This window comes from Amblyomma americanum, chromosome 1 (genome assembly GCF_052857255.1).
Source record: "Amblyomma americanum isolate KBUSLIRL-KWMA chromosome 1, ASM5285725v1, whole genome shotgun sequence".
Taxonomy (NCBI): Eukaryota; Metazoa; Arthropoda; class Arachnida; order Ixodida; family Ixodidae; genus Amblyomma; species Amblyomma americanum.
Genome location: NC_135497.1, coordinates 275,549,264 through 275,564,147, shown reverse-complemented (window position 1 = coordinate 275,564,147; position 14,884 = coordinate 275,549,264). Strand labels below are relative to the sequence as shown.

Genomic DNA, 14,884 nt, shown 5'->3' with positions numbered 1-14,884 from the left:
CCTTTGTTCCTCCCGTATTTCCACAATTGCGCCCAATGTAGGGCAAGCTCTTGGGACGAGGGACGACAGTCAGTTCGGTTCGTGGAATGCCCGCCCAGATTTGGAACAGCGTTAGGCCTGACCCAAATTCGGAGTTGCTAGCAAGGCTAAGATGCTTTCTTGACAGCAAGATGAGCGTAATAGCAGCATGGGAGAATTGCCGTGCATGCTACGCTCTTGATGAGCACTTCATCGGTACACCTTTGGAAGGTGAACCTACGAGGTCCGCACATGGAGAGCGAGACCAAGACGTCCACGGAGAGCAGCAAGCCAGAAGCGAGTGAATGCGGAAGCCTAAAGGGTGGCCCGATTTTTCTTGTACATAGTTGTAAATAGTTGTAAATATTCTCTGTTCTATCTCTTTGGCTCTGGGAGCCGGGTGCCATAATCAGCTGTTTCGGATTGCAGTCGTGATTGCAGGAAAAGCACCGGGGCGCTGCGACACCGCGAGAAGCGGTAGGCGCTGTTCGCGTTAGGGTCACCTTGGCAGAAACGTATCTCCTCGTGGCGTTGTGTTCTAGCTATTGTCCTTGGCCCTTTGTTGGCACCGGCAAGTGTCAGAGCGAGTAGGCCTAAGGCTCTTCGGTAGCCGCCTGTCGGTTTTGGGAGGTCATAGCCGTACCGTGGCACAAGCACACGCAAACGTGTTTGCTTATTTTATATTTAACCTCGCTAGAGCCGAAAGGTCTCGCTCAACTACAGAAAGCTGACTTTGTTCAAACGAACTTGGTATTTTTTTCGGCTGCGAAGCGAATTTATAATTTCGTGAAACCAGACAGGCTCATGCAGTTCAAGTGAGCTTAACATCACCATGCCGGAAAGCGAACCGCGAATGTGCTTCGATTGAGGAGAGCCAGCTACGTTCAAATGAACCGAGCGTTTGGGCAGTGCCGGAAAGGATTGTTTGGCACTTGCATTGCTCCGCATTTTACCAAAGGGTGAGTTTGCGCGGTCGCCATTGTTGTTGATTCAAACTTTTGGAGATCCTAGGAGCGATATGTAGGGTTCAAGAGAAGCTGCCTCGGCCTGCTGCCTTGCGGCCGTGTGTCATCGAGCTGCGGAGTCTCCGGCGAGCAGTTTGCAGCGGCTACGAGAGCGGGGGGGGCCTGCCCCCTACCTTCCACCAAAAGCATGTCGGTGCGAACAACACCTTCCCGGCACGCTAATTTTGGGAGCCTGTCGCAGGACAAGGACGGGTGCCCGGTGACCTTGCTGCTCGTCGGATGACCCCGGCACCCCGCCTGTATGAGCTGTCTTGCTGTCATCACCGCAATGCTCGTGGCTCCTTCGTCGTTGGCCTCCATAGATGAATTCAACTGTAGGCCAACATTTAAGGAGGGAGGGATGTGGAAACCTGTTTCCTCCTCCATTTCGACGCGGCCCATCTTCATCGTCGGCCGTCAGGGACAGTACCGGCTGGGCGAGGAGGGAAGTCTCCCTCATGGGGGAAAGGGAACGGCGACGGGAGCGCCACCTTGTAGGTTACGCAGAATTCTGCAGGACCGGACAGAGTCTCTTCGGGATCCGGCCAGAGTCACGAGCGGTTGCAGCCGCATGCTCTAGTCACCTTCCGCGGCAGGCACACGGGGATCCGTTGTGCCTTGCTGCTGGACTTCTGGTTCCAGGCAGCGAAGCGCGCGCAGAAAATGCGCACTCTCAGCACCTTCCCCGGCAAATTCTAAAGATTGGCCTTGCCCCAAGAATGCGGCGTGCACGTGAAAACCCGGCCGCTATTATCGGCGCATACAAACGTTTTCCGCCGATACCTCCGAAGTCGCGCCTCTGCCCCAGCCAGTAAGTCGGAAGTCCTTCTTACGTTGCCTTCTACTTCCGAGGAATGCCTCGTTGATGTTTTGTAGCTAGCTGGCCCGTTCTGTGCATTAATTGCAAGTGTAATAAATAGCATATGAGTGTTCACGCTGAGTCGTCCCTTCCCTTTGTCCCTCGAGCATGAACCCAATCCGCGGTTAGCGAGCAGGAACGCTGCATCCGCGGAGTGGGAGTGCGGGCGGGGGCGGAAGGCTTTGGTCCTCCCGTATTTCCACAGCCTACATGTGCTCTGCCATGAAAGGCGGGTATCTACGCCATCGTAGCAACCAAGGCCTCGCAATCTGAGCCATTAACAGCTGTTGCTGTAAAATCCCAAAGCTGGTTCTAGCTGCCCATGTATTTTGCGATTTGCACAAAGTTGTGTTTTTGGAATGTCATAAAAGAAAACTACTGTAGCCTCCAGTTTGAAATTTTTTGTTCTACAGAAGCTGTGTGCACAGATAAATGAGAAAATACATTACCACCCACTCTTTAAATGAGTAACAGATATCAAATTTTGGTTGCATGTCTTCTCCTTTGTACTGATGCATAAGACATTACAGTAAACGTGCGCTAACTCAAACTTCATGGGACTAGAAAAATGTTTGAATTATCCTAAAGTTCGAATTACAGTCAAATCTCGTTACGGCGAACCTCAGATGAACGATTTTTTTCAGAATTACGAACATTTCGAAAATCCCCTTCCGAAGGCCTATGCTTTCAATGTAAAAATTTTTCAGTACTACGAATTTCAAAATACCAAATAATTCAGAATAACAACTTATATTTTATCGCTGTCACTCAAGTTAAATACCTCATTACTACGAATCCACCGCAGAAAGGAAAGCGGCAAGTTCGGACCCAATCGCAGAGGCCACGTCTGGGGAAACGAGGTACGGGTTTCGTAGCCAAATCCAAATGTGCAGGTGGAATGCGTAACTAGGCCTACTTTTTCTTGCGCACTAATCTGAGCCTGCGGAGCGGCCGCGCCGTTGTCTCTCTCAGGTTGGTGAGGACGTGTTTATATTCGGCTGGCGCGATCACTCTGCCCGTCGGACAACAATGAATTCTGCGGTGCCAACGAAAAAGAAGTGAAAGCAGTTTTCGCTGCAGGATAAAGTCATCATTATTTGGGATATTGATGCCGCGAAAAGGCAGATCGACATGAGCAAGGAGCTTGGAGTGGTGCCGTCGGCCATTGCGACCATATTGAAGGATCGTGCGAAAATAGTTTAGCTTCACCAGGGGTCTCAGCTTGCTCCAAGCAGGAAACGGCTGCGGCTCGGGAATCTTCAAAACGTGGATCAAGCAGTGTTGACGTGGTTCAAGGATGCCGGATTGCAAGGTGTGCCAGTGTCAGGGCCAATGCTACAGGAAAAAGCGCGGGAATTCGCCGCAGCGCTTGAAGTCGCTGGTTTTGAAGCAAGTGCTGGATGGCTCTACCGTTTTCGTCAGAGAAATGGGACCACCTGGCAGACGGCCTCCGGAGAAGAAAAAGCAGCTGACGTGGAGGGTGCCACTGCGTGGACGAACAGCCACTTTCAAGAAATCATGCAATCTTACTCAGAGGATGATATTTTTAACGCCGATGAGACCGCATGCTTCTATCAGCTCCTCCCGGAGAAAAAGATGCAGTTTAAGGGCATGAAGTGCAAAGGCTGGAAGAAATCGAAGGTTCGCATTTCTGTGCTGTTTGGCTGTAGTGCAACTGGCATGAAGAAGCTCAGGCCTCTCATCATCGGGAAATATTTAAAACCTCGTTGCATTAAAAATGTAGTGTCGCTGCCGCGTGACTACCGAGCCAACAGCCGTGCTTGGATGACGCGCGAGATCTTCTCTGAGTGGCTCCTCAAGGTCGCCAGCGAAATGAAGAAGGAAGGCAAGAAAATCCTGATGATTGCTGACAACTTCTCAGTGCATCTTGTGAACATTCGATTGAAAAATGTGCACCTCGAGCTCCTGCCCCCGAATTGCACTTCACTACTTCAGCCTCTGGATCAGGGGATAATTAAGAGCGTGAAGACAAAATTTCGAAGGCGCCTAGTTAAGCAGCTGCTGATTAACCTTTGAATGAACCAGCCAACAGCAATAAACGTCAAGCAGGCTGCGGAGATGCTCACCGGGTCGTGGTGGAAGGTCAGTCCTACCACCATTCGAAACTGCTGGAGGAAGGCAGGTTTACTGAAGACGCCACCCCATCCGCAAGATCGCAAATATGAAGACGACAACGCAAGCGAGTTGTGGGAGGAGGCGCAAGAAAATCTTTCCATAGACCGTTCGGTGACATTCGATGATTACGTAGAGTGCGACGCAGCTGCGTGGACGGCGGCGGAGCTAACAACCGAGGACATCGTGAGCAGTGTTCGCGAGCCGGAGGATGGCAGTGATGACGACAACGTGGAGGCGGAGATCGCTGATCGTCCGGATGACTGCGTCTCAAGCTCCGATGTCTTGAATGCCATTGGGAAGGTGCGCATCTACCTTGGAGCTTCTATCAGTGTGTCCGAGGCGGTACACAAGAAAGTCGACGACATCGAGTAAATTGTCTTGCACCATTTGTCCTCCACAAAGCAAAAAAAGATTGATTTTTTCAAATAAATGCTGTGTGTTCAAGTGTTCAACCGTGTGTATTTATTGGCCGGAAATGACTACTTCCAAATGTATCCGCTGCTGTAGAGCTGAGGTAGGTGATCTCTAATTATTGGCACTACTTTACGCGATTTTCGCCTTAACGATATTTAAAAATAACGAATGAATTCCAGTGGTCCCTTGAAATTTGTTATATTGGGATTTGACTGTACTAACAAGTACTCCTTGCATCACAGTAAATTTATTTGGTGAAAGACTGGCCAATGGTTGCTTGCTTTTGAGATGAGAGCGGCACGACAATGACTACTTTTAGCAGTGGAGCTCCACCGTTACTGCATCGCACACCTCCCATGTGCCAGTGTCACATGTGAAGAAGCTTCACATCACGAACTGCGAACAGCATGTGACAACCGTGTAGTTTTGGCACACTGGAAGAATGGAAGAACAAAGCAAGCGGAAACGCTCAGAGGCGCCGAAGTGGCAAGAAAAAAAAAAGGGGGTATAGAAAAGACTAGCGGGATGCGCCAATCGGCGCATGAAACGGCATGCAGCTAGGCTCGTTTGACTAACTGATGCAACCTGGCGCAAAGCACAGAAAAGCGAAACTAAACTATGCAGTGTGACTGATCTTGAGATGGAGCCATCCGTTCGCCGTCATGCCTGCCACTGCACGCACATCTAAGGTGCGCGAGTGACTTCGCAGCACGAAATTCAGGTTTGAGTAGCGCTATTGCAATGATGGTTGTCATGCCGGTTATACCTGGTCACGACCTCCCTTCGGGAGCCCGTTCGAATTAACTGATGTGAGACCCGCAGAGTCCGAATGATCAAGTGTACGATGCCATAGACTTATATGGCTGTTGGCTGGGACAGCGCCAGCAGTTCGAATCATCCGGACATTCGAATTAATGGGGTGTGAATTAACGAGCTTTTAATGTATATGGATCACCACGCGGTACTCACCTGTAGCTGCTAAATAGGTTATAATTATTTTTTTCTCTCACGTGTTTTGGTTTCAACAGCTGAGTGATCGCTATGCAGTATAATTGCCGCTTCTTTATTAGCTATGATTCTGGCGATTTCGGCAGGCTGGATTTAGCATTGTAGTGAATTAAAATGACAACGCAGCAATTATATAATCGCCGCTTCTTTATTCGTCACGATTCTGGCTATTTAGGCAGGCTGGCTTTAACATTGTAGTGAAATAAAATGACAAACCAGCAATTATATTGCAGTTTTTTTCATGCCTCACGTGACCAATACTGACCTTTGACATCATAGCCATCACATGGCTGTTGAAGCTAAAACAGAAACAGGTGAGAGAAGAGATTCAATTGTAAGTTATTTAGCGATCGTAGGCAAATACCACGTAGGGATCTACGTATAGTAGCATCTTACACATCACTGCAAAGAAGAAAACACGAAACCAATAATTTGGTGTCTTATATTTCATTGAGAAGTGCCCCTTAAAAAAAAAAAAAACTGCAAGCAAGCCTTGTTACTCATCTTATCAAAAGTGCATCAAATTTCATTAAATTGGTATGCGAACTTAAAACTTAACACAAAAAATTCAGTCAAACATGCAAGTTGTGTATTTTTGAATATAGTGAGATCTTGAACTATCCTAATTCTAACTTCTAGTTTATTTGAATGCATGCTTTGGCCCTGTCAAAATCACGAGCATTTTCATTTAATTATTTAAAATAAAAAAATGCTGTGCTTATTGTATGGAGTTAAAACATTATGTTATTTACATACAAATTAGACAAAAGGTACTTTGCACAATAAATATGAGAATAGTAGTAGTAGAAGCTGTTTAGATGTGCAGCGGTGACTGAAGCCATAATGCGGCAAACACAGGTTGATATGAGCTAGTTACGGTTTATCGAAGCTAAGGTTCAAATTACGAGTCTAAAATTTATGGGCTAAAGGATCGCCAGTAGTATGAAATATAAAGTGACTGAAGGATACCAATGTTTTCAAGAAAATTAGAAGTTTGTTGATATGGAACGTGAGCGCCACCATAAAACAAATACAGTAAAAGCTCGTTAATTTGAGCTCAAAGGGGACCGGAAAATTGTTCTAATTAAGCATAGAATGAGCAGTCATAGCACCTCGCTGCGCAGGCAGAACCTGAAGCAATCACATCTAGACTTGTCGCGAGCTAGCCGGTACTACACATTTGTGGTGGCCATATTCTGAGAATTTAATTCATCCGGTCCTAACGGAAAATGAAATAAACTGATCGGGCAGTTATGCGCCAGCAACAAGTACTGGAATGCATTCGCGTGAACAGCAAGCTTTGGAAAATATGACGCTATTTATGCTCCAAAACATGTTTATTTACAGGGAGGGTTGTCAAAATTAAAAGTAATCTGTGAAGTGCATTTCCTTGCGTTTCTTCTGCCGAGCCTCCATCAGCATCATCTGCAGCTTGCCCAAAGCTCCTGCGCAACGTCATAGTTCTCACTGACAGAGAAGTGGCGTGCTGCAACATCGAGCGCCGATGCTACCTCATGTGCACTTGGCGGTGGCATAGTCTCGTCACCACCGAACTCACCACTGTCGGCTGTTGTCATTGCACAGAGCCCTGCGACGTCTGCTGGGAGCATGCAGCCTTAATTATATCGGCGTCACTCAAGAGCTCCAATGTCCCCATGTTGCTGTCCACGTAGCTCGCGCTTGCGGCACCAACAAGAGCCATCATCGCACGAACCGCCATACTATGTTGTTTACACCACATGATCGCGACCCAGCAACCATGGCACAATGAAAACCTGGAACGGCTCGTGCCAAAGCATCAGCTGCGCGGGCGAGTGTTCCAGCAGCGAAAACCTGCTACGGCATGCACCGGAACGTGGGCTCCGTGAGCCTCGTGCACTCGTTTTTTTTTAAATTTTCTATTGTTTTACATCTCCAGTAAATTTGGAGCGTGTTTTACGCGCTATGGGTCAACTTTTGTCTACAAGGAGCGGTGTCAGCCAGTGGCTCCTAGTTCGAATTAACCGTAGCGGATGCCGACTTGTGCGAATTATCGGGAGCTTTCCCCCATTGAAATACACAGGGCTGTGCCGGGACCCGGGCATCAGTTCGAATTAACTGAGTTCGCATTAACGAGCTTTTACTGTATACCATATGAAATAGGATGCACCAAATCTTACTAAGATAATGATGCCACTGTGACTCACGAAATGGGCATGAAATTAAGATATATTTACAGGAATGAAAAAGAACATACCAGGTTGAACTTGGTATGGCTGACAGGGAGCAGGGGCCTCTGAAACCTCTTCTGGCTGCCCACAGCACCCGCGAGAGGAGGTGCCGACAAACTGGCTGTCACAAAATTGAGTGTGTCCACCCAACTCTGCAGCTCCTTAGCATCGCTGCAACAGATGAAAGAGAATGTTATGCTTGAAGGATGCAAAAGAGGGAAAAGGCATTGCTAACAGTAATGACATTGTGGTTCGCTCTGGGACTGCTATACATAAACTCCATTTCAGACTTTATGTAAGCTATGAAAGATAGCGAAAAAAAATTTGTGCTATACCTGAACCTTAGTTCAAAATATTACCGTATTTACTCGAATGTAACGCGAGGGGTGATTTTACATGCTGCCCAGTGGGAAAAAATAAAACCCCGAAAGTAACGCGAGGCTTAGGGATGCAAAACAAAGTACCTTTAATAGACATCGCGGCCAACATGTTTACTCATCTACCTCGCTTTCGGAGGCCGAGTTCTCAGAAACGGAGTTCTCCTTTTTGCTATCGAAGTCTCCCGGTAACTTCTGCCGCATCAATGTTGTTCACCGCAGAGAGAATTCATTCCTCTTCATGAACGTTTGGGCCCACCCTTGAGATGCTCTGAACTTCCCATCTCCCGAGCAACGTCTCTAACTTTCCAACGGATCAGCTCAACACTAGCCCCTATGAGACAGACGGCTGCGTTGCTCGATAACAAAGTCCGCCACTTTTTTCTCCAGCTGCACGTGATGGCCGTGGTGAGGCTCACAAAATTCTTTGCGGTCAGGCTCACATTTAAAAAGCCCCTCCCGGTGCAGCCGCCATCCGTGGATGGTTGACTCATTGAGGTCAAGTCTTCGAGCTGCCGCAGAATTCCCGACCTCTTCAGCTTACAGGATCGCTTTTCTCTTAAAACGAGCGTCGCACTGAGCACAACGCATAGCCTCATCGTGTGCACTGAATCAATACACCGCGAGCGAAGCCACAAGAACACGACGCGACAATGCGTTGAGCGCGAAGTCGCAACGGAAACAAAAAAATGACAGAACAACGCTTTGACTTTGGATGGATGGGGATTTGGCTTCCATGTTACCCATGCTGCCAGCATAAGATTGCAAAACTGCGGAAACCGTAACCAAGCTGACTGCTTTGAAATGGCTGCACCACAGCACTGCTTTAGGCCAATCGAAGTGCGGTATTCGATTATAACGAGAGGGTAGACTTTAAGGAGAAAAAATCCGGGAAAAAACTAGCGTTACATTCGAGTAAACACGGTACATGATGTGCGTTCTGAAGCACATGATTTAAGGAACAAAACTCGTGTTTAATCCTTGAAAATGCGGTAACACTGCTTTCGACAGGCACCAGTACCGTGACCCTTACAAAATAAGCACGTTGCTGCCAGAGCCACAGCGCTTGATGCACTAGCTTGCTTCAGCAGATGGGGGAGCAAGCGTGTCAAGGCATCAGCAGAACTGCCATCATTCTGCCATTCCTGCTGATATCCACAAAGTAAAAAAGAATGCGGCTGCTGACACACATTTCGCGTAAAATGATATGTGATTTTTTTCCGAATCACGGAATCGTGGGAAACTAGGGGGCCTATACCAAGGTGCACACAAAAATCAATTATAAGTGGCAAAATCTTAAATCAGAATCTGACAGGTGCGAGCACTTGCCCATCACTTTTAGCTCTGATGGTGTAACAAGGAAAGAGAATGAGATGGGGCATAAAAACACACACACAGCTGTCATCTAGATCATAATAAAACCCTCGAGACAAATGATTAACTTCAATACCATTTAGCACTGCCACAAGCAGCCAACAATAGAAGCCAGAAGTAAACAGAAAGCCAAAACCAACTGACTTGTGAGAATGAATGAATTCTGATGGCAGTATTTCTCTTATTCATTTATAGGTGTTATCATTGCTGCTACTATAATGCTCGTGAAATGTTAGGAGGATATGAATGTACATACTATTATATATGAATAACAAAACTAGAAAAAATCATAATAAAGCAGCTGGGAACTTTACCTTGTGTAACACTTATACAGGCATGCCTCTAATAATGTCAGTGTGTGATTCATCCTTCTGGGTTTGATGCACAATACACTTGTAGGGTTCGGAGCGCTGTCGCATCTTCTTTGTACATGTGTTGCGAATATTCCGCGAGAGGGCAGTGACCTAGGCTGCACGTTCGGTTTTGTTTTATTGCGACGCGCTGATTACGGTGTTTAGCCGGACTGGGGTTCCCGAGGTGGTGTGCTCAGACTGCGGCACCAATTTCACAGCCGCACTTACGAAGGAGTTCCTCGAAAGACTCGAAAGACCCCACGCTTTTCCGCTCCCAATCATCTGGAGCGCAATGGGGCGGTGGAGAGGTGGAACAGAGTCTTTAAGACCATGCTCTCACACGTAATCGAAAAGAAACCGAAAAACTGGGACAAGTTCATTCCCTTTTTTCTTTGGACCTATCGGGAGGTGCCACATGACACCACTGGCGTGTCACCCTTCCGAATGCTTTACGGCTGAGACCCAGTAGGACCACTCGGTATCCTGAGGCAAAGCTGGGCAGGAGACATTGAGGTACCCGGGGAGCTAGCGAGTGCTCCCGCTGAGCATTTGAAAAATCTGAAAGCACAGCTCGAGATTGCGGCCGACATTGCGGAGCTAACGACTAGAAAACAGCAAGAGGCGTACTCGTCACACTACAGCAAGCACGCAATGGTAAAAACCTTTCGCGAAGGTGAGGCGGTCCTCGTCTTTGATGACAAGAGGCCAGGGAAAATGTGCCCGAAGTGGCTAGGGCCGGCGGTGGTGACAAAAAGATACCGCGAGCACTCGTACTATGTGAAGATGAGTGACGGTCGCCGCATGCTAGTACATGCAAATAAGCTACGCCCTTACGTCGGGAAGGTAGGTTCGGTGAGCGTCATATTTGATGACGACTGCGATTTTGGAGAAATCGAATATACCCCGCGCGCAAGCAACGTCCCGAAGGACCGGGTAATGCCTACGCCGGATAAAACAAGCCACTTAGACAGGTATGCAGCGGAGCTGGTGCACGCCACGTTCGAGCAGCACCAGGCATTATTTGCAAACGAACCGTCGATCGCGCGCGTGGGCGAGCACAGCATAAAGCTCGCGGAGGGGGCAACTCCAAGGCGAAGCCACCCTTATAGGATCCCAGAGGCTTTAAAAGACGAAGTAACGAGGCAAATTGATGAGCTCCTTGCACAAGGACTCATCTACCCCTGTAAAGGCCCTTTTGCACACTCAATCGCGTGCGTTCCCAAAAAAGGCGGGTCGGTACGTCTTTGCATAGACTACCGAGCGCTGAACGCAGTGACCGAGACGGACGCATTTCCTATGGTTTGCCCCCAGGAGCTAATCATGCGAGTCGGAGCCGCGAGGTTCATAACACTTCTGGACCTCAGGCACGGCTATTGGCGGGTGCCACTCGCTCAGGATTCGCAGCTTCCGACAGCGTTCATCTCGCACCTAGGTCAATTTGCCTGGCGGGTGATGCCTTTCGGTCTTAAGAACGCAGCGGCAACCTTCCAAAGGAACATGAACCAGTTGCTAGCCGGGCAGGAAGAATACGCTCGCGCCTACCTAGACGATATCGCCGTATTCAGCCAATCTCAAGAAGCGCATATCCATCATTTAAAGCGGGTGTTTTGCACTCTGAAGGAGGTGGGCCTGCACGCTAGCTGGGAGAAGTGCCAGGTAGCGATGCCTTCAATCCGCTACCTGGGACACGTTGTCGGCTCAGGCCGGCATGGCCCAGCCAAAGAGAAAATTGAGGCCATCGAAGGAATTCAAGCCCCCAAGACAAAGAAAGAATTGAGGAGCACCCTTGGGCTGTGCGGCTACTACCGTAGCTATGTTCCCAATTTTGCAGAAATCGCTCTGCCACTAACATGCCTGACAGGAAAAGGCCTGCCGAACAAATACCGTAGCCAGATGGCGCGGACCAAGCCTTGAAAGCCCTGAAGAAAGCTCTAAGTGAGGCGGTTTCACTGACCACTCCGGACCCGCGAAAGCCGTATCTGCCTTTTACAGACGCGTCGGCAGTAGCAGCCAGTGCCTGTTTAGCGCAGCTTTCTGACAACGGCACTGAGGCGCCGATAGCCTTCGCCAGTCACAAGTTCACACCATTGCAGATGCGGTGGGCGGCAATCGAGAGGGAGGCATGCGGGGTAATCTGGGCATTAAAAAAGTGAGACGTGGGTGTTCGCCGCCACCGTGACTGTCATCACTGACCACAATCCGCTCTCCTTTCTTACGAGCAGTGTGCCTCAAAGTGCAAAGCTTACGCGCTGGGCTCTTGCGCTCCAACGCTACAATGTTACCATTGAACATCGCAGAGGAGCCGACCACGCTAACGCAGATGCCTTGTCTAGAATACCCAACGCTTGTTGGGATAGTGCACTGGCTGATGTCCCGCAGTGACCGCTGGGGATAGTGGACCAGGGAACTGTGTGCATGGACAACAAACTGTACTCGTTGTACTCAAGAAAGGCGCACGTCGATCGAACGAAAATGTGGGATTTCTGTGCGTTTTTTTTGTCTATATTTTTTGGACCTTAGTAGCATGTATCTGTGTGTGTGACAAAGGGTTGCAGCATGTGGGCTCGCAGGCTCTGGTTGCTTGCTCGTGCAGAGGTACTCAACCGCCACTTGCTGAACCCTTTTTGTTGTTTGTTGCCTCGGCTTATCTCTGAATAGATTAGCCGAGTCTTGGGGGGAAGGTGTAGGGTTCGGTGCGCTGTCGCATCTTCTTTGTACATGTGTTGCGAATATTCCGCGAGAGGGCAGTGACCTAGGCTGCGCGTCCGGTTTTGTTTTATTTTGTTTTGCTTTGGTGCACGCCGTTAGAAGGGGACTCATGCCTTTTTGGTTAGTCTCCCCATTCGTCCTTGCGGTTTCCTTCGCCGCTCCCAGGACAGCGGGGCTATCTGCCGGCCTCGACCTTGGACCCCTGTCCCCTTGGCGAAGGATTGCGAGACCACCTAGGGAGGAGCTCGGGGGTAAGGGAAAACGCTGACATCAGTTCTGAGCTTTCCTATTTGTCAAAACTGATGAGCAGCAGTTACAGTTTATTTTTACGTGTGGAAAGGGGCGCGGGCATCTTGGGGGTGTACCGGCGAAGGGAGCCGCGCCCGTGTGCTCTGGTCTCTAGCTACTCCTAGCTGGCAGGCGCTCACAGTCTGGCTGAGTGCGGAGGGAGTGACCGTTGAGAGCTGGTGCAAGGCGCGCCAGTTTGACTGTTGGGACGCGGTGTCCCTCGCCTCTGTGCAGGCGGTCGGCTAGGCCGGCCGCGGATAGTTGTGGCCGTATACTGACTTTTGTTTGTACCCATCTGTAAATAGCCTGTATAAAAGTTCGTTTCTTACTAAATCGCTTCGCCTGCAAGTCGTATCATCGAGGAGCCTTTAAGCGGTGCATCCAGTTTCTGGAAATCACCGGACCAACACCACCGGCAAACCTTTTACTACACTCATAAAGAAAGCTTGCCGAAGAAGTGCATGTAATGTCTGCAGCCACACCAAAACCACAATCCCTCAACAGTTCACTTCTTCTAAGAGAGCACCATGGCACTATCAGATGAGGCTCACCCAGTTTGAAACAGGTACTCTGCCTGGTCTGCCGTTTGTAGCCGGAACACATGTTGCTTCTTCGTGTAGTCAGTAGCCTTCGCTGACAGAGAGTGATGGATTCGGATGGAATTGTGCAAGCTTTCATATAATTGGTTTTTCCTAAACCCTTGCTCATCCTGCAATGAGAATGCACACTATTACATGTAGCAGTAGATACAAAGTGCACACGGTAGAGTGGCGAATGCTGATCTAAAGTACAATTACATGAAGGGCCTGCACATACACACACTCTCAATTAGAGACCATAAAAGGTATTACAGGTACAGGAGGCCTCATGTAAGCACCAATGTAAAGCCCTATTAAACATTTGAGCAGACAAGGGAAGGGAAATGAGGGGCTCGTTATGACATACATGAAGGAAGCCAACAGTCACCAAAACCAAGTAGCATAGGGAATATTTTTAGTGCGAAAGCACTATTTCACACGGCCTAACTGACTCACTGAGTTTGTGTTAGGCATGACCGTGAAGGTGACCTTGGTGAAATATAGCATAGCGAAAGCCCATGCAGAAATAAAATAAAATTGCACCGACTGGGTTTCCAACCAGAGAAGGCGCAAACATCAACTTTGCTGGCAACTGCACGAGAGCATTATGCTATTACCACAGCCGGTCACACCTCATACCAAACTGCAACACACTCTCACGCAGTGCATTGTACATCGTCGTCTTCATAAGTGTCATAACATTCCATCTGCAGTGCGAACAGATCAGATCAGCCTAACCTCGATCAGAGCTTAACCTGTGTCTAGTATCGTCGCCAGGCGTGCCGACGACACAGCAAAGCAAAACCATGAGGCAACCAGGCTAAAAACATGCTTTCATACATCTACTCGGTTTAGCTATGTTACAGTCCTACCACTTATTTAGTCTGAAGGCACTATTTGCTTCCCAACCTGGAAAATGGCAGTGTGTGGTGAAGCCTCTGAAGTTAGTCCAGTGATGTGGGAAATGGTGGGAGGTAAACGAGACTTGAATGTTTGGCGATGGCTACAATGGTTTGAGGTGGGGTCATTAATGACAATGGCAATGACAAATGCCTTCAGTTGCAAGCCTTTTGTGGTAAAAGCCTTTAGGTGAACGACCTTTAGGGTGAAAGCCTACAGGGCAAATGCCTTCCTGGTAAAGGTTGTTAGGTCAAAGGCCTTTACTGGTAAAGGTGCATTTAAGAGGAATCTGCACTCATCTTTTTACCGCGGAAACTCTATCTACACGTTCCGGGCATTCTCAAATACTCAGAATTATTGTCCTGTGCGGCCGACTGCCCCAATTAAATCGGATTAAACATCCCGGCTCCCGCTCTTTTTTCGAACTCAATGCGGTAGGTAGGAGGAGTCAACTAACGCGTCAGCCAGTCCCGTGGCGGCTTGCCGCTCTGCCATCGGCGGAGTGATACATAAATCAAAGAGTCCACGCGTATTTTTATTTTCGTGGGCCTAATTTGCGGTTATATTGTCTGTGACTGAAAATGTTTATTCACAGAAACCAAAAAACAAAATAAAAGTGAAATCGAAGCCACCACGGGACTTACTGACGCGTTGGT

General features: G+C 48.6%; 1 protein-coding gene across 1 annotated transcript in view; it reads right to left on the bottom strand.

Moving 5' to 3' along the window:
- Window positions 1-14,884, bottom strand: part of LOC144115117 (uncharacterized) — a gene marked incomplete in the record, with an annotated part of 149,375 nt that overhangs the window by 12,456 nt on the left and 122,035 nt on the right. Inside the window, 2 exon segments of the mRNA XM_077649281.1 lie at window positions 7,676-7,820; window positions 13,302-13,459. Of these exon segments, the coding sequence (XP_077505407.1) occupies window positions 7,676-7,820; window positions 13,302-13,459 (303 nt within the window).